We start from the raw sequence: 23,730 nt of genomic DNA on the forward strand, positions 1-23,730 counted from the left end.
GCAATAACTTGGTCTGGTATCTTGCATGCTTGGTCTTTGAAGAATAGGAACTTTAGTAAAATTAAAATATAGAAGAATGATCTGTGCTACTTAATGATGGCCCAGTAAAGCAGTCTCAAATGCATTTAATTTGCAGAAAAGAAAAGCAGATTTTAAAATGATTGCAAGAGATTTGACAGGAACATATATTTGAATTGCTTTGCTGTATCACATTTTAATTATGTGTACATATATGAGGGAGGTTTGGGTTTGAATATATGCATCATATATATTATAAAAAATTCAACTCTTGGATAGGCTAAATCTGGCTTGGGTATCCCCTTGAAATTGCTGTTGTTTTGAATGAGTTTTGAATATTAGAGCATTTTTACCAGGGAATTTAGTATAGGAATTTCTCGTGATTTGCAGGAACTACTGCTTTAAATATGTTGCCATGTATTCATTTTAATTTGAAACTTACTGTAGTACTATCAACCAATCAAGTTTCAACCTTCGGGGGATTGCTGAGGTTCCAGTGAAGCCGTAACTTGTTGGAGGAGTTTATCAGAGTTTCACCTGCAGTGCTCTTCCAGCTCTGGGTCCCCAACGTGGGAAGGACGTGGGGCTGACAAGGGGACACGAGGATACCCAGAGGGCTGGGTCACCTCTGCTGCCAAGAGAGCTGAGGTTGTTCATGCTGGAGAAGGCACCAGGGAGACCCTATTGTGGCCTTTCAGTACTTTAGAGGGGATTATAAAATGGAGAGAGGCTTTTTATAGGCCTATGGTGGCAATAGTGTGTGCAGCAGTTCAAAACTGGAGTAGGTTAAAATTGGACATGAGTTTGGACATGGTTTGCAGTGAGGGTGGTGAGACATTATGCTTTGGTCCTTATTTCCCTCTCAGTCCCAAAACATAGCCCCATATTAGCTACTATGAAGAAAATTAACTCTCCCTAGCCCACAACAGCACAGAAGTGTAAAGTACTCCTTTTCCAGGGTGATAATGCTGTTGGCACAACTGCTTTGCCCTCATTTTGTGGAACCTGTCCCTTCCTAACAGGCCTTAGCTGTCAAAGTTGATCTTGTGCTCTTAAAAGCCAAATAAAGCCTTGCTGTCAACTTCAACTGCATAAACAGTTGCCCTGTTACTGACTAAAAAAGTGCTGGATGGATGTTTGAAGGGACTAACAACCATCATAAGCTTTCTTAAAAGTTTTGGAGGTTGGTTGTGGTTGGGTTTTGGTTTTCACTTTCACGTGCATCACACAAAGTATTGGGTGTTGGGTATTTGTATTTTTACATCTTTACAAGCAGTGTTGTGTAGTTATTTGAAAAGCATGCCAGCAGGGAGTTGTGTTGTGTGGTTGAGCAATGCTGTGTATTCTCTGCAGTCTATAGCACTTGTCTTTCTCTTTTTTTCCCCTCTTCAAATTGTTTTGACTAGAGAAGCATAATGAAGAAAATATAGTATGATGATTTGATTTCTTCATCCCATTTCCCTCTCCCCCGTCTTCAACTGACAGCGCATTTCTCCTCATTCACTTTTTCCTAAATGTTGCTTTTCTTAGCAGTTAACTTCTGGTTCTGTTTTGTGTAGCCTTCAATTCAACTAAAAATATGGTTAGACTTGAATTTTCAATGCAATTTCTAATATAAACCAGCAGGCTGCTATGGTAGGGTTCCATAGTGTAGGTATATACTGTTAGTCCAAACACAATTGGCGCTTCTAAATCCTGGTTTTGTTCACATTTGTAACCCTACTTTTTGATTACTTGGGATTCTTCATAGCTTCAAGAATGAGCTGTCATTCAAACTAGAGGAGTAGTTGAATTCTCTGTTTTTGCCTTTTTACTGCCAGGGAAGTTGGTGTGGATTTGTGCTTATTTTTCCATGTGTGTATAGCCTGGAACAAAGCTGGAAGCTGCATTTCTGCTGCTGGGCTCCTTTCCAGTGACAGCAGCACCACCAGCCAAGTGAGCAATGCTTGGGAATGTCTCAGATAGGCAGCAGCAAGTTTCTTAGTGAACAGTTTCCTAATTCTTCTTTAGGACTTCTACCAGTGTCTGTGGATATTTTTAATTTTGTTTTATTTTAAGAACATTAGTGCACAGGTGGTTTGGTGTAATTTAGAGAAGGAATTTGAGTCTGTGGTCCAAATGAGGAACCACAGCATTTATCGCTTCAGGTGAAATCACTTTTGGTTTAATTTGAGTTTGAAGTTACATGACTGAAAGAATACTTTGACTTTTTGCTTTTTGGTGTGAGTAACATAAGGAAACAAACTGAGATCTGCTCATGGACCCAAGGTGTTGCTTGGCTGCCTCGTTTCACTGTTCAGTCCTTGAACATAAATAAAGGGCAGCTGGAACCTGGTGAAAAGTCAGATGCTGTTCCTGACCTGGACCATGGATTCAGCTTCCTATTTTTGTCAGTGTCCCAAAGGTCAGATAATCACTTCCAGGAGTGTGGGATGTTTCAGCATGAGCACTTTATTTGGTTGTGCACTGATGGAGTCAATGCTCTGATTCCTGCCTTTTGTATTTCCAGGAGTAATTTGTTGTTTGGTCTTTTTTGAAAAGAGGTAGTAAAACCCTTGTCCTCTCCTGGCACCCTGTGCTTTCCTCACAGTGGTTCTGGCTCACACTTCAGTACAGCTGTGCTCAAAGCTCACTGGGAAATTCATCCAGACAGCTTTCCCTTTTTGTAATAGGGAAAAAAAAAAGAGAAATATTTTATGTGGCTTTTAAATAAAGGCTTCACTTAAACTAAATTAGTTTCAGTTAACAGTTCTGCTAAATGTTTAGCTGTTAGAAAACATTGTGGGTTTTTTAATAAAGGAGTTGTGAAATGATCATGGAATGCATTGTGCTGCATGTGTACTAATAATTGTCATGTAGGTGGTTATAGTTCACACAGGAATCATTGTCCTGCAGCTAATATGAGAGATTCTCTATGGCTGAGTCTTCATGATGGCAAAATTTTACTAAGGAGAGACCTTAAACTTTGTACACAGAGAGAAGAGGTGAATTTAAAATTCATGAACACTTGTTTTACAGGAAGCTGGTATTTTATGTTTAAATACTTAGGGAGGGTATTTGTTACCATCCAGATATTTAGTTAGGTAAATAGTTATTTTCAGTTTCAAAGCTTTTTCTAGTAGCTGCATTAGCTTTCCCCAAGAATTGTAGAACCATATAATAGTTTTAGTTTATTTTTTGAATTTAGTAAGAGAGATGAAATTTCCCAGAATCACAATATTCTGATTTGGAAGGGACCCATAGGGATCATTGAGTCCAACTCAAACTACTAAAAATTAACTTATTTTAATGCAGGAAAAGGCTGAACTAATACTGCTTGTGTACAGCCTAATATTTTTCTCATAGAGATTCCTAGACTGTTGAAATATAATCTATTCTTTAAAAAATTTATAATCTGTATTTAAAAATTAGAAAAAAACACCCCAAACCAGAAAAAATACCATCACTTCAAACAGTGGTTTATATGCATTACATATGTAAAAGTACAAGAAATTTCTGTTCAGAAATCAAAGAGATCCAGATAGAGAAATTAAATTTTCCTCATCTGTGACAGGTTTTTCATTTCAGTACACTGTTGAAAACTTCAGACCTCAAGAGGTCAGAATTCATTCATTTCTCCCGTGGAAAGAGAATTCAACAACCTTCTATAAATATCATAACCAGAAAGTTTTTTCCCAATATTCAGCTGAATGTTCTTAATAAATCCCATAATCCTTCCATAATTTAAAATGTTATGAATGACCCTAAAGGCTGATTATTTGAGTAGTAAATTCAATTTCTGAAATACTGGAAGTCTTCCAACATTTTTTTAAAGAAAACCTCAAGTTTTTTAAAGGAAACCTCATGCTTTCCATCATTTCATATGTAATTTTGATGACAACTTATGAAATTTAATAGTTTTGAAACACACAAGACAGACTTTCTTTCCAGGATACTTTTCCTTTTCCTAGCACATGAATGTGTTTGGCAGTTCAGAGGCCACACTCCTCCTGTAAGAGGTACAGGAAATTCTGTCTGGATCAAGATGTTTCAGGTAATTTGACTTCACTGATCAGTGCTGCAATGTAGAACTTTCTTACTTAGAAACTTGTTTTCTCTTACTGGCCTCAATAACTTCTCTTTATTGCTTCCAAAGGGTTTTGTGAATTGGTATACACCTAGAAATATCCCTGAGCCTGGATTGTTAGTGACAGCCAGACTGAACTGAGTTGTTGGTTTTGGTTTGCTGCTTTTTTTTTTTTTTTTTTTTTGCTTTTTTTTTTTTTTTTTTTTTTTTTTTTTTTTTTTTTTTTTTTTTTTTTTTTTTTTTTTTTTTTAAGAATTAATACTGAGCTACACAGAAAGCAATTTTGATTGAACCGGCTATCAGAGTAAATTCTGTTTAGTTCTAGGTGTGTGTTATGAAAATATTGTTTTGTTTGACCTTTGCTGTTTTTCAAGTTTTAGACTTTACTGTCTACTGGTAGCAAAGGAGTTTTGTTGTTAGTCAAATACAGGGAGCAGAGAGGCCCTTAAAGAAATGCTGATTTTTTGCATATAATACAATATAAAGGTGATACATTTTCAATTTTGAGGAACTGTCATATGTTACCACAGACATAATAGCAATATTTAAATGAGGTTATTTCCATTAAAAATGTTGAGTTTCTCCTCTACTTCTGTGGTGGCTAATGCAAGTTAGATGTACCTTTGTCCCTTGTAACGAACCTGTAGGAAGCTTCTGATTTTGTACAGCAGTAGGGTTGGGGCAGCTGAATTAATGCTGGTGTATTTCAAGCAATGGAAAAAACCCTTCTATGAATCAGATATTCCAGTGCTTCTCTCTCACTTCCCTCTTGTACTTTGAGTTGCAGGCATTTTTTTAAAACAAGGATAGCAATATGATAAATCTAAATCATCTGTATTGGACTAAAGATGGAATTAACACAGGGCATTCAGAGAAGAAATAGTGTAAAAATGAAAGTTTGTCATTGGCCAGTTTTGGATTAGATGTCTGTTGGGTTATTTTAAAATTAAAAAGTGCTAAATTGAACTGTACTATTACATTAAAGTATCCTTGCAAGGCAACATTTGAGGATACTGCAGAGGAGGACCTGGACACCATCCAGGAAGGACTTTAGTAGTGGAAATCATGAACTTCTTGAGAATGGAAATAGTAGTAACAGCCTGTGGGGTGGGCTGAGGCTGGTTGAGTGTCAACAACTCAGCAGAAGAATGTAGTTATACTAGATGGCTCAATAATCTGTGTGTCAACAAGGCAGGTATATGACTGTGTACCAGGCACAATATTTCCAGCAGAGAAGAAAATATTGTTAGCATTGTGCAGACTCTCGCTAAGACCTCTTCCGGAGTTCTACTCACAGTTCTGGTTACTTTTGTTAAGAAAAATTAGAAGTGGAACAGGTGCTAGGAGGAGGTTCTGAAATGAGAGAACCTGTCATTAGAAAAAAAGCATTTTGTTAGGCTTGCATAGATATGTGAGAGAGAGTAGAGGAAATAGTATGTAAGCTCAGTTCTGTTAGCAGGACTAATAGATTTAAAGTGGACATTAAAAGTCATAAAGGGGAAGTCTAAAATATAACCAGAATGCAGGGGGAGAGATGGTGTAGAGAACAGTTAATGCATCTACATTCACCTGAGGGTGAAATTTCATGGAGGAGTTTTTGGCAGCAGTGGTGGCTGACATATTCCTGTTATTACTCATCTTGCTGTGTGTGCTGCATGCAATCAAAACAGTTGTAGCTGCAGCGCAGATTACACAGGGAAGGCAGCTGTGTGTGGATTCACCCAAGGCTGTCCGATCAGTTCCTTTGCTTCCTTGCACGAGTGCAGGTGTGAAGGAGTGGTGCAGGTGCCACGGGGGGCTGTAGGAGCCTCTGAAAGATCACTGGGGTCTGAAACAAGGCTTTAGCAGCAGCAGTGCTGCTGAAACACCTCCTGTCCCAGCTGTTCCTTCCTGGGTCTGACTATCTGGACAGAGCTCTTTGCACAGCTATGCTTTAAGCCAAACCAAGCATCTGCCCTGACTGAAAAACAACACAGTAAAAAAAGGGAGAATTGTTTTGTCTGGGGTCTTTTGAGTAGTTTTAGTTTCTCCTTTGATTTGGTTGAGGCTGTTCTGGGATGATGCAGTAGCCAGAGGGGCTGCTGGTTTGGCCAGTGCTCTGCTGAAGAAATACTGGTGAGGCCGCAGCCTGGGATGGAACAAGGCTGCGGTACACATGAATGGGATAAAAAAGCTCTCTGAATGGAAAAAGAGAAGAATAGCAATCATCATCTCCATCTGATGAGCTGAGCCTGAAGGTGCTCTCCAACATCTCTTCTTTAGAAGGCAAAGCTGCTGTTTTTAACATACTCCCTTTTGCTCCTGTAATTGAAGTGCTGTTTCTGACACATTTGTTTGCTGCTTTTCTCCTCACTGTTGAATGATTTAATACCTAAAGTAGTTCTAAGTTTTTTTTCTCTGTTTTTGTTCACTTCCTCCTGATGTTCTGTTCTTTTCTCTGCAAGGAAAAGAAAGAGGCAAAACACTTGGTCAGGCATTAAAGGAGTCTGTTAGAACAACGTCAGTTTTTCTGAACACTCTTGAACTGATGCTTTTGATTCAGCTGTTGACATCTTGTGTTTTTCTGTGAAGTGTTACAGGATGTTTGAGTGTAAAAATAAAATTTTGAGGATTTTGATTCCATGCATTTATTCCAGTACTCCCAGTGGAAATTAATCAGTGGACAAAGCTCTCCTTATTTCTCCCCTCTCCTGTTCAAGTACTAGAATCTGTGCTTTGATTACCAGTCTTCACTGGCCCAAAATCACTTCTTGTGCGAGCTATAGATTCTCATCTACCTCAAGGTGAACCAGAGATAAAGCTATATTTGTCATCAGTTTCTTGAGTTCTTTATTGCTGAGGGAGCAGAATATTTCATTTCAGCTTAATGAATCAATTTTGATTCTTTCATACCAAGAGTTAAAAAAACTAGTAAAAAAAAAGTTATTGGAAAGTTCAATTTTCTGAGATCCTGATAATTATTTATTCCTCAGGGAAATGTCTCATCATTTACCTGTGTATGCTTAGTACATACATGCCTAAAAATCATTTTTGTGCCTTCTTCCATCCATCTGGTAATGAGAATCAGTCACTTCCTGAAGATTAATTCTGGAATCATAGTTTTGGGCCTATGTGCTGTTGTAGGAAAGTGAGAAGAGTGTCCAGTGTGTAATCCTGCAGCAAATGCAAATTAGCAGTGAATCATTGGAAACATACTATCAAGAAAGAAATTATATAAGAAAGGAATCTGGATCCAAGACCCTGAACTCCTTAAGAAGTTCTACTTAGTAGTTACTTGAATTTGAGGTCTTGACCCTTTGCTAGGAAATGACCTTTAATGAGTTGGAGAGTAGGAAGGGAAGGTCTGAGGACAGGCTCCTGAAGGGCTGCTCTGTGTCAGTAGCTGTAGCTTCTGTTTGGAGCAGTCACCACACCTCAGTGCCAGCCAGACAGGACCTTGAGATGCTGTGCTGTCACCTCCTGTGTGTGCCATGTGGCCCCTGGGAAGCCACCCAGCAGCTCCTGTTGGACCTTTGTCCAAAAGGCCTTGACAAAGTGCATTTCCCAGTTCTGTACCTGCTCCATCTGCAGTGTTCAGAGCAATTCTTCTAAGACCATGAAACCTCTTACTACAATATTTATTGAGAACAGATTTTGCTTGTCTGTGTGCTGAGGTAAATAATTATTTGCAAATGCTTGTTTTTGAAAAGGGAGATAGTTTGTTTTCTTTAAAAAAACCCAAACAAACCATGGAAGTATCATTTTTGAGAGCAGCAAGTACATGTTCTGATAAAATTTATTAAGCACATCCCTCCAGCTTAAACCCTTTTGTGACTCTATGAATAGGATAGGAGAATTGACAAGGGTAAGGTCAATGTTAATAGGTAATTGTGGAATTCAGAGAATGAAGTATTTGTGAACATAAAAATACTTCCTGAATCCTTTGTGTATGAAGAATGTTGTTGGTGCCTGGTATGGAAATATTTATTTCATGGTAATAGAATAGCAAATTTAGTGAGCATCTTATCTCAGTGTTCTTCCTTTTCCATCCCCTCAATATCCCAGCCAGACAGTGTAAAAGAAGAGTTGTTTCCAAACTGTAGATACATTAAAGATATTTTTACATACCAGCATTTGTTTATAACGTATGTATGCCTAAGAGATTTGGTAAATATATAGAGTGACTGATAAACTGTTTGATTTTTTTGCTTGATAAGAAGAAAAAACAGACTACAAACTTACTATTTTATTGGTAGAGGTGGCTGATCATTTAGGGATAGCTTATCCCCCTTTTTGCTTGGAGATATGAAAGACAGGACAGCAGAAAAAATCTCTTTTGGCCTGTATTTTGCTTTTATACTGACAAAACCATGGAAACACACTTCTGAACTAAATTCAGAAAATCTCTAAAATTGAGGGTAAATCTCTAAAATTGGGGGTAAATATTTTTTCTGCATTTGAATTTTTGCTGCATGAGTTCCAAGCATACCCTAAGGTTTTCTTGGGGAGTATTTCCCTTTCACAAGCACTGGAGTGCCGTTCCTTCTCTGATTTTCTTGCGGTTAAGATTTGGTTTACATATTCTTTTTTTTTCCCTCTTGGATTAATATTAGGAAGTATCTATGAATATGTATTCATATTGGGGGGACATCCAGTGAATTGCTGTCTTTTGCTTTGTTCTTTGTAGGTTTCACCCTAAAGCTGAGTTCAAACCTAGGTTTGGTTTCAAAGATGTGACCTGTTGAAAAGTAGAAATAGATCGAATGGGATAGAAATATTGCTGTCTGGGAACTCAGTTGTGGCTTGTACTGGGATATCTAATTTTCCAAAGTATCAGATCTTCAACCCAAATGTTCTTCTGTGCCACAGTCATCATAATGCATTATTTTAAATTTTCCTTTGAGAATAAAACAAAAAGTGTCAACCCAGCATTGCCAGCGATGGCTTTCTAAATGTGGATGCTCTCTAATCTGAAGTGCTATTTCACAGAAGGGTTCAATCACTATTTTAAGCTGCAGTGCCATGTGTAAATGAGCTGATACAGTGACTAATTGGAGATTTAATTAATTTTGGGAATACTTAATTTTTGAAAGAGGTTCAATAGAAGGCAAAGGGAAAGTTGAAGAACAAATATATGTTATAAATTTTGTGGATGAGTAAAGAGGGAAAAAAGATCTGTCTCTTTGAATGTAGTAGCAAATTGTTTTCTTCCCAGTAATTGTCATCAATTTGAATACAATTGTTTTGAAAGTATTAGCCACATTAGTAGCTAATAAAGCAGTGTTTGCTGCTTAGGTAAGCAAATGTGCAGGCTTTAAATAGAAAAGAAAAAAAAATCTGGGTATAAATATCTTTTTTATGTATATACTGCTATGGTATCTTATTGCAACAAACTGTCAAAACCCTTTTTAGACAACACTGATCTTGATCTAAACACTTGATCTAAAATGTTGAATTAAGGTGACTTTAAGACCTGTGTTGCATGTCTCACATTCTTAACTATTAAATCTTGTTAAATAAGGAAGAGGAGTGACAGGCCTTTTACTTCTAAATGGAAGATCATTTTTAAAGGAGGAGATATTGCTCATTATTTTTTTTTCTGTCAAAATGTTCAACTTGTGTTTCTTATTTTTTTTTTAACTTAATGAAAAAGAACTAGAGAGCCAAAACACCTTGTTTTATATTAAGTTCCTCAAAAAATTGGGCCTCACTTGGAAGAGATGTTGAGCAAGTTCGTGATGGTCTGATATGATCCAAAATCTCAAATTTTGAGGCTCTGAAGCAAAGGGGTTCAGGAAGTGTCTTTACAGGAATTCCATTCCCACAGGTCAGCTCAGTTCATTAAGGGACACGGGAAGGCAACAGGCTGTGGGATATTCCAACCACAACCAGTTCTCCTTCTTGCACACCACCAGGGATTGAAGGAAAGGAGACAGGAAGCAGAACAGACAGATAAACTGACAAGATTGTCGTAGAAAAAGGTTGTTTGCAATATATCGATTTATGATTGTTGTCCTTGAAGTCCCAATGACACACAAAGTAAAATAACTTACAGTGAAGGAGATGATAAAAAAGGCTTTGATGTTATCAAAGTTTTAGGGTTTTATTCTTATTCACCTTATTCAGGTTTTATTCTTATTCACCTTATTCAGGTGTTGTACTTCTGAAGGAGAGAGTAATTAATAATTGATTTTCTTCAAGTTTGTGTCTAGCTGATGGAAAATGAGCTGCTCTGTGCTAGACAGTAAGTTACCATCAGAAAATAGTTTCAGTAGGGTTAAGATTACATCAGGCCTGCTCTGCTAATTTTAAATTTTGGACTAATGAAAAGACATGAGACAGCCTCTTTAACATTTCAATCCACATTTCCTGGCCTATATGTACTCACTAACCTCCTCAGTAATGGGACATTTGGATTTCCATCTGCATACGACAGCAGAACCCATCATGCATCCCAGCTTCAGTTTAAGTTCATACATTTTGGATTTTGGCATATGTTGTAGGTGGGACTCCAAGTGTTCCAGGTGTTGGGGTGTGCTGCTACCAACCTTGATAAAATATCAGTGAAGGAATCATCTGTCCTTACTGCTTCCTTGCATGTTTTAAGGATCCTCATTTGAGCTGGTGTAGTCTCTGGTGTGCAAGCTGATTGCAGGGAAAGATTTTGCAAGCTTGGGTTATGTCTGTTAAAGGTAGCACAGAGAGAAATGAAATATACAGCACATGACATGATTACAGTTTGTATGACTTAGAAAATGAAGTCTTACACAACTCAACTCAGATACTCTTAATAAATAAGCACCCTTATCTATCTCTGACAGCTTTGATGATCTGTGTCTGGGGTTACAGTTGTTCCTTCCCCAGTCTCTGTCACCTCTGTACTTCTGTAAATTTTGAGCTGCAGGGTCGGCAAAACGAGCTTTAGAAATTGTCATTTAGCAAGGATGTGATGCACATTTCCCATCTGCAGGCACAACTGTTGAGCAGCTCCTCATCTCAGCTGAGAGATGAATGCTGTGGTTCCTTTCCTCTCTGGGTGGTTTCAGTGCTGAGACTCAGGGTGGGCTGAAAGACTTTTGTTACTCAGCTTCTAAATAAGGCTTGAAGCTCTTGTGTTAGGAAACAGGGATTCTTGTTTTCTGACTCAGGTTATACAGCATCACCGTGGGCTGTTAAAACTTAATTTGTAAACTTGCTGTGTGCCATTGCAGCTGGAGAGGACTAACTGCAACCATAATTTATTTAAAAGTTCCTTTGTGTTACTTGGCACATGGAAGTGATGGTGTCTGCTTAATTGATCAGGGCATGTCTCATGAGTGATTTAAAATTACCTAAAATTGGACTATACAAGCTTTTGTTGTGATGCTATTGTCATGGGATGCATTCATCTAATGTAGTGTTTTAACACTATTTTGAGGCTGTGTGTAGCTTGAGTATCAATAGAGGTTCAATAGAGAGAGTGTTTTTAAAATTTGGAAGTCTGAGGTTTGTAAATAGTTGAGTCTTTCTTCAGGTTGTGTTTTAAAGTATTTTTATTTCTGTATGAAATTGCTGTATTGTTTCAATAGAATGAGTTAATTGTAGGTGTCGCTTGAATTCACAGAATCATAAAATGGATTGGTTTGGAAGGGACTTTAGAGATCATTTGGTTCCAACCCCAGTTCTTGTATTCTGTGCTTTACAGCACATTTCATTTACTTAAGAGTCTTTGACATTCCTCAATCCAAGGAGAGAAGCCTCTGTCATAGTCACAGTGAAGTTTCAATATGGCCATAAATTTTGAGATGTAGGGGTGTCTCTGTACCTTTTCTGTTACAGAACTGAATAAAATGCTCTAATTTTTTTGTCCCAGATTTAATATGCAGGAAGGAAATTGCTCAAGTCAGGATTTTAAAATGTTAATGGACAATGGAAGGAGAAATCAGGGCATGGTTGTACAAGATAAAGGTGGGTTACACACAGATCTGATCCTCTCAGAACTGAAGTTTATAGGCTCCTTTTTGATTTATGATTCCTCCAGCTCTCTTTGCCTGCTCAAAGCACATACACATACTGTGGTGGCTGGGAAAGCTCTCCTGCCCAGGCTTGGCAAAAACCAGGAGATCTAAAAGTAGCTCAGCCAATAGCCAGAAATATTGATATTCATAGAGTTTGGGTGAATTTACAGGATTTGGGGATCTGCCTGCAAGTAAAGGATATGGTCTTGTGAGGTGTCTGCACTCCAGTGATCTACACTTCTATATCAGAATATGTTAAAAGTATTATTTCATGTATCCAGAAAGGCTTTGGGGGGGGGGGGGGGGAAGGGACATGGTAGTGAAAAGAAAGAGGATTATTTGAATTAAATATGTTTCGTTTCTAGTGATTTATGACAATTAGGAGTGAAGGGAGGTGTTGCCAATGTTATTCCAAAGCTGCAGTTTAGGTTTTGAAATGTGTTTAGATTACTATAATCTAAATGTATTTATAGCGTTTTGAAGCAATTTTACTTTGAATGCTGAAAGAGGAAGCAGGAACTTGAAATAAGAGGGTGACACTGATTTGTATAAAGTGGATCTTTTTCATAGAAGATCACTTTTTGAAACGTGGAGGGAGGATCCTTATCAATAGCTGTATGATAAGTCAGTAGCTTAGTCAATAGCTTCCAATGCCAGATGAAGTCAGTTGAACCTTTTTCATTTAATGATGAAAGTCCATTTATATCTATTAGAGGCTTAATTGATCATCTTTCTAGAAATATCTGTGGTCATTTTTGGTAAAAGACCAAGTACTGAATAACAGTGGGATGTGGATTCAGAAGAGAAAATAGCCATCAATATGGGGGATTTCATTGTGTGTTTGGAGCAAGGAAAGAAGAAAGAAAACAAACCTGCATTTTCTTGAATAACTTGTTCTGTCTGAGTACATCACGTGTCCATAGTTGTGCTAATAAATATCGTCCTTACTTGTGAATATTTAGACTGGGATTTGTTGACTACTTTTGGTATTAATGTTCTCTGTCAGAAATAATCCTATTTCAAGAAATCATTACAAGTATGTTATATGTTGAAAGAGTACAAAACCTGGAATTTAGCTATCTGAGTATGGGTTTGGCAGTGTGATGAATTACACACTTCAGATCATCTGCTGTGTAAAGGAATACCAAAAGCCAGTTATTAAGGTTTGTAAGTGCCCTCAGAGGGACATTTCTGCCTCCTCAGGGTACCTTTTATTTTGAGAATGGTGTTGCTTTGCAATCCCATTGCTCAGAAACATGTCAACAGACTTCCAGTTCATTGTTTGAATGGAAGAATTTTTCTTTCAAGCTATATTAAAGCATTTATTTCACTCAGCAGGTGAATGTTCACTCAATAGACAAACTTCTGAACAAAGGCTCTTTCCATCCTCAATTTTTCCCTCACATCTTTTTGAGAAGACTTCAGAATGGATTTCTGTAGAACTCACACGTCTGTGATTAAATAAGTAGCAGTAAAAAAGGATTGATTTGCCAGAGCTAGTACACTCTTGAAACAATTCTATTCTGTTTTCATAACATACTAATACTTCATTTTTGAAAGCTTGACATACCATGTTTATCTGATTGTACTGGTTGTTATTAACTTTGGACAGAAGATTCCATATTAGAAGTTAAGGCACCAAAAACTTAAATCATCTCCTAAAAGGTGTTTCCAAAAATACATATTTGTGCTGGTGGCTTTTAAAAATTTGTCATTGTTCTAAGTGATGTTTTGGCAAATGTAAATTCAATTTCGAAAAATAACTACTCTCTTTTATTTGAGTGCAGTAGTGACATTTGTCTGAACTGATTATAATCTTTTCATCTGTAACTTCCAGGATTCTCTAAGTGTCATAGATGAGAGAAAAATCATGAGCTTTTGTGGAATTTCAAAGTATTGTAATGGAGGTTGTTTGTATCTAGTGATACCAAACTGGAAATAAACCTAGTTTGTGTAAAGCAAACTGAAACAGCTCGCAAACTGAAACTGGAACAGCTCACAATTCTGTTAGTCTTCGTGTTGTCTATTATCCTTTCAGATTAGGATGGAAAGAAGGAATGGCTTTCTCACCTCTCTTTCCCCCGCTATTTGGATTTTGCATCTAAATAAGGCCCACTTAAAATTTAATAGTGATGATGTCAGTTCCATATTACATAAAGTTTCTAAGAGTATAGCCTTTCTAAAGGGGCAGGGTAAGAGAATATGTCTTTAATACAGGAAAATACAGAACTCGGTGATATTCTTCACAGTAGTCTATACTTCGGAATCATTAATTTTACATTTAATGGGCAGCAAGGACAAGAGGTGTATTCTGTGTAAATACTACACTTGAATGCATGAATCAAAACCTTGCTGAGAAGCAAGGGCATTGTAGCACAGTGAGGAGGAGGAGGATGGTTGTTCATGGCTGGTTTCTCTGTTGCAGGGGTCCGTTCAGCGTCGTGCGGCGATGCATCAACAGGGAGACGGGGCAGCAGTTCGCTGTGAAGATCGTCGATGTAGCAAAATTCACTTCAAGTCCTGGATTAAGCACAGAAGGTAAGAATTAATAATTAAGCAAACTCCCATCAGACAGGTCTTTTTGATTTGTCAGCCTCTGTTTGCTCTCTTTATGATACTTTCTGGTTTATGTTTTCTAGAAGTTTTAAAGCAAGGCTGTATATCTCAAAATTAGCTTACTGCTTGCATTACTAATCTTTAGTAGTTTCTAATACATATTTTCAGTGATGATCATAAATATTAGAAAGTTAGGTCTAAGCCATTTCTATTTCTGTTTGGATTTTTTTGTCTTAAGAATGTGAATTTTGCAAAGAAAACAGTAGTTCTGAGTCAAAAAAGCATACACATGAATTAAACCAAGAACACATGGGTTTTGTTTTCACTAGTCTAGATTTAGCAAGTAATTTGCTATAGATAGGTGAAGACATGCTATTAACGTGCAAAATTATATAAAAATATATTTTTCATGTAGTCAGGATTACAGGCAATGCTGCAGAACTGCTACAGCGTAAACACAAGGCTGTAACTCTCAAACGTTTCCTATTTTAGGGTAAAACAATCTATGTTCTACAAGTTGAATGCACAACTTCTGTGTGCATGAAGTTTTTCTTTAACCCTCCATGGAGAAGAGCGTTGGCAGTTCATTGACACTTGCTGTGTTCTCCGTGTCCTGTATCTTTTTTCTGGAGATCATATTCTTTTGTACAGTAATGTTTTTGTGGGGTTCCACTGATGCCATTGAAGTCCTTGTGAACCTAGCTTCAGCAAAAAGGGTCCATGACTTCTGTTGGTATTTATAACAGTATCTTGAGCCTTAATGACTAGCTTGATTTATAAGGTAAATCACAGGCCTTGCCAGATATTTTCATTTAATAATGTCATTGCTGTTTCTTTTTTTGAGCCCTATAACAAAATATAAGCCACATTTTCCACAATATTCAGCTTCTGATTAGCTCCATATGAACCATATATTCAGACACAACTTTTAAATCTTTTTTTTTCTGAGCCTCATTTGAATTGCTGATGATAGGACACATTTCTGCCTTTGGTGGAATTACGTTCCTGGCTCCATGACAGTAAAATTCAACCTTTTGGGGCCATGAAGAATTTCTGAAAGGGAAAAGTCATAGGCAAAAGAGAAGGGACTCATCAGAAAGAAAAGAAAAGCCAACAGTAATAACTGAGAAAAGGATAAATGTGAACGGTTTGCAATTTCTGCCTGGATCTAAAGAATAGGCTTGGGAGTGTATTAAGAAGGCTGGGGTTTTTCCAATTCCACTTTTGTTGTATTGTTGTAATTTTAATTCAAGGTAGCAGATCATTGAGGTACGATCATAAACGTTTTGTGAGTTTAGTGGTGCTTTGTTTTGTTTTGTGGTTTTGGATTGTTGTATGAGTTTCTTTGTTGTTTTGGGGTTGGTTTTTTTAAAGATTCTGATTTGTTATACCTTAGATTTGTAGTATTAAGACACAAAGACACATAAATGTGTAAGTGAGTGTGGAACAAGTTCTTCAACATAAGAATGTGAATTTTTCACAAATCCTTTCCATCTTCTCTTTGTTTTCCCTCTGTTTTTCATTTGGCCTGGATTTTTAGTTGGCTGGTTTTTTTGCACCGCTATCTAGGTTCTAGATATAAAATCTAAAGATTTTGTTTGTTTGTTTGCTTGTTTATTTCTGATGCAGCATTCCTTATGCACGTTGGTGGGCAGCCACCATGGTGGTATTGGTATAAAGTAAATATACCTGTGAGGAAGCTGTGTTTGTAAACTGTGTTGAAGTGTGAGCTGTAATGCAGTGATAAGATTAACCCTTGGAGATACTCTTTACCTTGAATTTTGTCCTCTGCAAGTTCAATTTGCTCTTGAAGGTTATTTTTGCACTACTCTCCACCTCCATTCTTTCTTTGAGGCACAGGAGTGGGAGAACAGGACATTCTGCATGTGAGGAAGCTGATGCCAATTCCTTCCATTAATTCACATATATCTAGAGTGCTTACAGCTAAAGGTCCCAATATGCCTCCACACTTTCAGATAAAATCTAAAAAGTCTTTGTTCTTGAGTGCTTTTACATAAATATCCCTGTAGGGTGATGTGTTTATGGGTAAGAACTTCATTTTTGTTCGTCAGCAGTGTACTCTTGTGGCAAAGGCAGCCAACTGCAGAGCAGAGCATTGCAGAGGTGCAGCCAGCAAGGCAAAGCAAGTGATTGTTCCCTCTGTTCATCCCTTGTGGGGCCACCCCTGGAGCACTGTGTGCAGTCTGGTTTCTCCAGTACAAGAAAAGCAATGGTGTGCTGGCAGGAGTCTAGCAGGGATGGACTGAGTTGGTCAAGCCTTAGTAAGAGAAGCTGAGATGAGACTTGATGCTGTCTTCAATTACTTCATAAAAGGATATAGAGCAGATGGAGCCACAGTCTTGATTTGGGCACACATTGAAATGACAAAAGGCCATGTGGACAAATTGCAACATGAAGAAATGCCAGTTAGAGACAAAGAAAAATCTGTGCCTGATTGCACAGAGTGTTCGTGAAGAACATCCTCAGAGATGCTCAGAAGTGGATTGCACGAGGCTCCAAGCTGCCAGGTCTATTTTGACCTGCTTGGAGCAAGAGTTTGGACTAGATCACCTCCAGAGGGTCCTCCCAACCTAGATGGATCCTTTGGTGTTTGTAACAACGTATAATGTGTGGGCCAATATAGTTGCAATACTATATAGGGAGAAAATTTAGGCATAGCATTACTGTGCTAAAAAGGGATAATTTAAAACTAGTTTTGATACAGTTTTTAAAACCAGTTTTGATTGCTTTAACCTGTGAGAAAGCTGGACAGTGAGTATGTTTTAAAGGGACTGTTTTCTGAACAATTCATTTAGAAAAATACATCCTGGTGTCTTACAATAATGGTATCTCTTTACCAGGGAAACAGAAACAAGCTTCTCTAGGCTGATGCATTACCAGTTGGTGTTATTGTGAGCACTTGTGGCATATGATGGAGAAGCCACTAGCTCATAAGACAAACTTTTATCAGGTATGGTGTTCTTTCCATAAGGCTGCTCAATACTCATAGCATGTGTAGACACAGACATCTCAAGTGATTTTTGTGTCTCGCTGCATCTCTGCAGTGGTTTGATAATAGCAGGGAAAATTAATGCAATATAACGATGCCTGACAGCTAGCAAATCTAATCTAGGCTAAATTCTATTGGATTTATGTATTAGTATTCATGGTCTTGCATATTGTGTATCATCAATCTCTGTAGTGTTGTAATTCAGCCATATTAATGAAGTATATTGACACCTTGTCACTGCTCAAGTGGCCGCGCGATCTGCTGGATTAATGTTGGATATTTTACATGTTGACATATTCTACAACACAGAATCATATCACAGAGATACAAAAAATCAAAAATAAGAAAATGTGAAGGCTGGATATTTTTAGACATAAGAGTCTCTTTTTTACTGTTAGTTGAGAGAATCCATGTGGAAGAGTATTTGATGCTCTCAGAAGCAGTAGTAGTAAACTCACTGAGTTCTAAAAAAATATATCAGTGTAAATAAACATTTTCAATTACAGCTCTTAGTTGCTATACTCAGAACTTCTGGTGTAGAAAACTGTGAGGAGCATGTTCCTGTTCCTTATTTATGAGTTTGTTACAGCTCACATCTTAGTTTGACTGTCCATTTCCTCTGCTGCCCTCTTCACATCCCATGCATTTTCTCTTGTGTTTTTTCTCTGCACAGCTTGCATGTCTGATTTTTAGTTACCTGCTCTAACACCAAGTGAAGCCACCATTTCTCAGGAACAGAATGGTGATCAGTCCTTACTACTTAGAAGCCAATGCACATTATTTATCTGCCTTTTCTTAAATCCAAATTACTTTCTTGGAACATGCTGAGTGTTTTTTAAAGCAATGTAAAGGGCAGTGTTTTGTGCCTACAGTGCATTGAAGTTTTTTTTCAGAATACAATTCAACATATATTAGATTCTCTTACCTGTAGTTAATTTCTATAGAAATGTCCTTACAAAGAAAGTGGTTACCAGTTCTTCTCCAGCCTTCTAATAGTCTACACCTTATTTATTAGGTTGATGTGTGTGGTTGATATACAGGTTTGTGTGCATTCAAGCCACTGGGAAGCCGAATGAATAAGCTGATAAGGAAGGATTGAGGTTTCTTTCAGAATCCAAACTGGTTCTTCTGGAAGCAGGCTGTGAAGACAGTCTGCAAAATGCTTTTGTCTGTGACAAAGAGCAAACTTGTAGCCAAGAAAGCAGTGTTTTAAATACAGTTCTTGGACTACTAGCACAGAGAGGGGCAAGTTAATTGAATCGAAACTGCCCCTGCTATGGATCATCCACTTTTGGAGAAGAATTTCAAAATTATTTATTGGGGAATTGGAATGAAAACTGGGAAGGTTTTGTTGTATTTTAGTTCTTGTCTTGTGGGGCTTTTTTTCCCCACAAAGGGGCCCACATATCTTATCCCTGACTAACTTGCAGACTGTGCGAGATTTTCTTAAATTTGAGACCTTGTTCTCATTATTTCATTAAACAGCTTACCCTTGTCGGTTTTCTTATTTTTATTTATTTAATTTATTTAGGCTTTCATTTTTTAGAATCATTTTGTCAGGGCAGTGTTTTTAAGAGGCTTTATTTAATTCAGAATGAAGTTGCATGATGGTATCTTTAACTTTTGGTACTGGAAGGCTGTAGTGAATCATAAGTTATTTTTCACAAAAGTATCTGTAAGATTTTGCACTTCCCTCCCTGTGTGGTTTCAAGGGTTTCATAGACCTGGCAGCTTGGAGCCTCGTGCAAAAAATGTACTGTCAGCATTAAGCTCATCTCTTTTGAGTAAAAAATACTACAAATCTGTATGTCATCATCTTTCATGATACTGTACCATATATAGACTGGATTTGAAGAAAGAATGAGTGACTCATTGCCTTTGATTTGGAAATACCAGCTAATCTGGAATTTCTGGTCGTTGTCAGTTGTATGTTGTACCATATTTCACAGATCAAGGGCAGTGCCTTCCTTCTGTGCAGCATTATTGGGCCCACACCTGAACTATTGTGCCCAGTTTGAGGCTTCATAATTTGAGCTGGAAAGGTCCCTGCAAAGGACAAGATAATCAGGACCCTGCAGGACATGATGGGCAAAGAGAGGTTGAAGAAGGGTTTGGGTTTGTTTGGTCTGGTTAAGAGGAGGCTGAGAGAGTATTATAATGTGGTCTTCAACTACTTGAACAACTACAAAAATGTGAGAGCTGAGCTGTCCTTGAGCGGAAGCTGCTGGAACACAGGGAAATGTCCGGGAATTGTTGCCTGCAAGGCTCAGGTTCAGGTTGGACTTGGTTTTCAAGAGTTTCCTCAATGAAATCACAGCAATCCTGACCCAGTGTGTGCAGTAATCTCACATTGAGTGGGGGTTGGACCCAATGTCCATGTCAGAGGTCATTTCCCACCAGCTTTTCTATGATTTAATGAAAGCAGGAGGAAGGCACTATTATAGGTTTCATTTCATTGAAGGCAGAAAATATGAGGATATTTCAGAGAGTGAAAAGCTCTGTACCAGCTTGACTTTGCTTTTGAATTACCTTTTTAACCCTATGAGAAGTCATAATCCAAGTATTTAGTGACTGTAGTGTTGCAGGTATAACTGTTGCACAGGAGTTTTCTTGAAGATTCATCTCCTGTGTGTGTCTCAGTGATGAAGAGTTTGAGGCATCTTTTTACAGACCACAAAAATCATATGGTATTAGTGATACCTCTCTGTTCATTAGAAAATGCACAAATGTGGATTTTGAAAAGAAACTCTCTAAAATCTTGCTGATTTAAAACTAGTCTGACTGTCACGGAGTTTATGTTGCTGGTACTTAAAATATCACTATAGTTTCTGTATGTGCTGTACAAACATAAAGCAAGTTGGGGTAAAGAAGTAGGAAGGATTTGAATTAACCATGTACCTGTGGTAATATAAAATCAAATATTAAAAATAATGCTTTTTAGGATTTTTTTTTTTTTTTTAAAGAATGTCTGGGTCATGATGGAAGGGACCTGTAGTAATTTATGCCTGTCAGGAGGACTTGAAGTCACTTTTGATGTTTGTAATTTCAAGAGTCTGCCTTTTGGGGAATGCATTGTTCCTATCTCAGTTCTCCTTATTCCACGAAGGGGTAGAACTGGTCCTGTTTTGGTACACGGAATGTTACCTGAGCCTTCCTGAGGGATTTGCTTCTTTTAACTAAATGAAGGATTTAAGGTTTCTTCTTTGTTTTTCTGGAGAAGCTGTCAGCTGGTTTGTTTATAAATATAGTTCTTTCTATGAGGAGTACAGATTTCATAAATATAATAGCTTTATTTATTATTTTATTATTATTATTTATTTATTTTCACAAATATAATAGTTTTAATAACTTTGTTGTAACTTTCATAAACAAACCAGTTGTCAGCTGGTTTGGTTATAAATATAGTTCTTTCTATGAGGAGTACAGATTTCATAAATATAATAGCTTTGTTTATTATTTATTTTATTATTATTATTTATTTTCATAAATATAATAGTTTTAATAACTTCGTTGTAACTTTCATAAACAAAGCGTCATTTGAATTAAATACTTCTATGCAGAAATGTAACGTAAGAGATGGAAGCAGGCTTTTCCCCCAGCAGAGACTTCTGTAAGTTGGCAGCATGTTAACCATAGAACAGATCCATATAATGGCTCACAGGAATGCATGAACACTTAACAAGGGTTTCTTTCTAAGGACTCATTTTATCCTTGCTACTGGAAGTCAGTTCACTGCAGAAACGGTGCCCATGTTTTTCTGGTTGTAAATACAGAATTCAGTCTTGGGGCCACATTTCAATTATTTTTTTAAGTGTAAAATAACAGCATTTTATATTAGGGATCTTTGCTCTTTTTTTTTTTTTTTTTTTTTTTAAAGATTTCCTGGCTTGTGCCCAGATAAAGGCTTCCAGGAGTGATATACTAAGTTTCACTGACCAAATTATCATTGTTTTGACCTCGTTTGGAGTCACACAGGAAAATCTGATTCATCCCAAGAAGCAAATACCGTGCTCTGTAGGGAAATAGGGCCTATTATCCAGATCATAAGCCAAGAGTTAGAGATCAACTGTATGGTATTACCTTACTTCAAGAACATAAAATTTCTGGACATACTTGATGCATATTAACAGCAGTGTTCATGAAACATTTTTCTTTTCCATCTTCAGCAGGGAATGCATAGCTTGGGTATTTATTACATCCACTTAAAGCATAAAAGCATATTTACCTAATTTTTTTATGCACGGCTGCTTGAGTAGAAGGAAAATAATAAAGTCTTTATGTGTTGCAAGCAATTAGTTCTTTCTTCCTTCTAATCAGTCTCCAGAAGAAGGACAGCTTTGTTTGCTGTGTGACTTCAGTGCCTTGCCTTTAACATGTATCTGATTTTCTGGTTTAGTACAGGACTGGACACACAATGGCTCTGCAGGAGTGCACCTCTTCCTCCCTCTCTTTCAATCTTTCCTCCTTGGCTGCGTGCTGGCTCTGACAGCTTTGTTCTTCTGCTCTTGGTGTCACTGTGGTGCCAACATTGTGAAAAATGACTGCTGTGTCCAGTGGCTGAAACCACTGGGGCCTTGTTGCCAGATGTTTACGTAACATTATCAGGAAGCTGCTTTTGAGAAAGGTGTCATGCAGCTGAGCAGCAAGTGCAGGCAACATTCCCCAGCTTTAGAAATAAAAATGGTACACTTTACAGGTTTCAAAATGCAATTACATCAAGTGTGTTTAACTGCCATTTCAATAAATATTCATTCTAAGAATAACTTATTAGAGTGCTAGTTTAAAAATTGCTGCATCTTGGAATTCTTAGAACATATATAATAATGGAAATGATTATATAATTAGCACTGAACAGAATTCATGCACCAGATAATAGATAATTTAACTGTTATTTTTGTTACGTAACTGAGTATTCAGTTGGCCTAGTTTGGGTTTTTTTTAAGTAATCATAATTGATTAAAAAGTGCTCCTATAGTAACATCTCTGTAATTTTTTTTCTCACTTTATATGAGAGGCACTAGAACAGGTTTCAGGGAAATTTTGGATGATTCATCCCTGCAAGTGTTCAAGGCTAGGTTTGATAGGGCTTTGAGCAACCTGGTCTAGTGGGAGGTGTCTCTGCCCATGGCAGGGTGTTTGGAACTACGTGGTCTTTAAGGTCCTTTCCAACCCAAACTATGCTATGGTTCTATATCACACTTCCATATATGTGAAATAAGAAAATATGTTCACATTCGTAAATAAGACCACTGCCAAGAAATATTATTATGAAAACTTCCTTTAAAGTACATGTCATTTAACTCAGTGAAATAAGGTTTGCCACTTAAAGGTTAATTCTTCTTTGTACATATAATATAGGGCTTAGGACCATTTGATAAAAATGAGTACTGAAGTAACTAGTGAATCTACTCAGGTAGTGTATAATATTGAACCATTTTTCAAGGAAATAAAACTTAATTTATGCTCATTTTGGTCATTTCAAGTGTTACAGGGTATTTGCTAATTCAGAAAAACTTAAGTGAAAACATACATTACCTCACCTGGACAAAAACTGGTTGGTCCTTGAAACCTGTTGTTTGAATCCCATCTGTTCCCAGGAACTCACAACCATTTAGAATGCAGATTTCACTGAAAATTAAACTTAAAAATACTTTAAATTCGTAGTAGATTTGGCAGAAACATTTTCAGATAATGCTTGTGATCCAGAGTGAATCACAGAAGTGAAAAGGTATGCTGCAGTTAATAGTACTTATTCCAAACAGGATGGTGCCTGTGGGTGTACTGTATGGCTTACAAGAGTCTTGGAGATAGCTGTCCTAGGTTTGTTCTGTGGGGGGTTTGCCAGTGGTGAGCCTGTCATTGAAATGCTCATCCCAGTCAGCTACAGGTGCATCCTCAGTCCGGCACTCTGAATGTGACTCTGCTTTGCAAATCATATCTCCCCAACCACAGTGTGAAAGATTGCAGCTGAGCAGGATTCTAAAGAGCCTAATCCTTGTTCTACCCAGAAATAAAATATCACAGGCAGACTTCAGTGTTACTCAAAAAATACTTTAAAATCTCGTACTATTTACGTGTCTTCTCTTTACTGAATATTTAGTTGG

General features: G+C 37.4%; 1 protein-coding gene across 10 annotated transcripts in view; it reads left to right on the plus strand.

The window, feature by feature from the left end:
* The window catches only part of CASK (calcium/calmodulin dependent serine protein kinase), a 187,283-nt gene that overhangs the window by 32,527 nt on the left and 131,026 nt on the right, over nt 1-23,730 (plus strand). For all 10 annotated transcript variants that reach the window (XM_053936059.1, XM_053936063.1, XM_053936065.1 and 7 more), the window contains exon 2: nt 14,486-14,598. In XM_053936059.1, coding sequence (XP_053792034.1) covers nt 14,486-14,598 — 113 coding nt within the window. The remainder of the gene's footprint in view (nt 1-14,485; nt 14,599-23,730) is intronic.

This window comes from Vidua chalybeata, chromosome 2, assembly GCF_026979565.1.
Source record: "Vidua chalybeata isolate OUT-0048 chromosome 2, bVidCha1 merged haplotype, whole genome shotgun sequence".
Classification (NCBI taxonomy): Eukaryota; Metazoa; Chordata; class Aves; order Passeriformes; family Viduidae; genus Vidua; species Vidua chalybeata.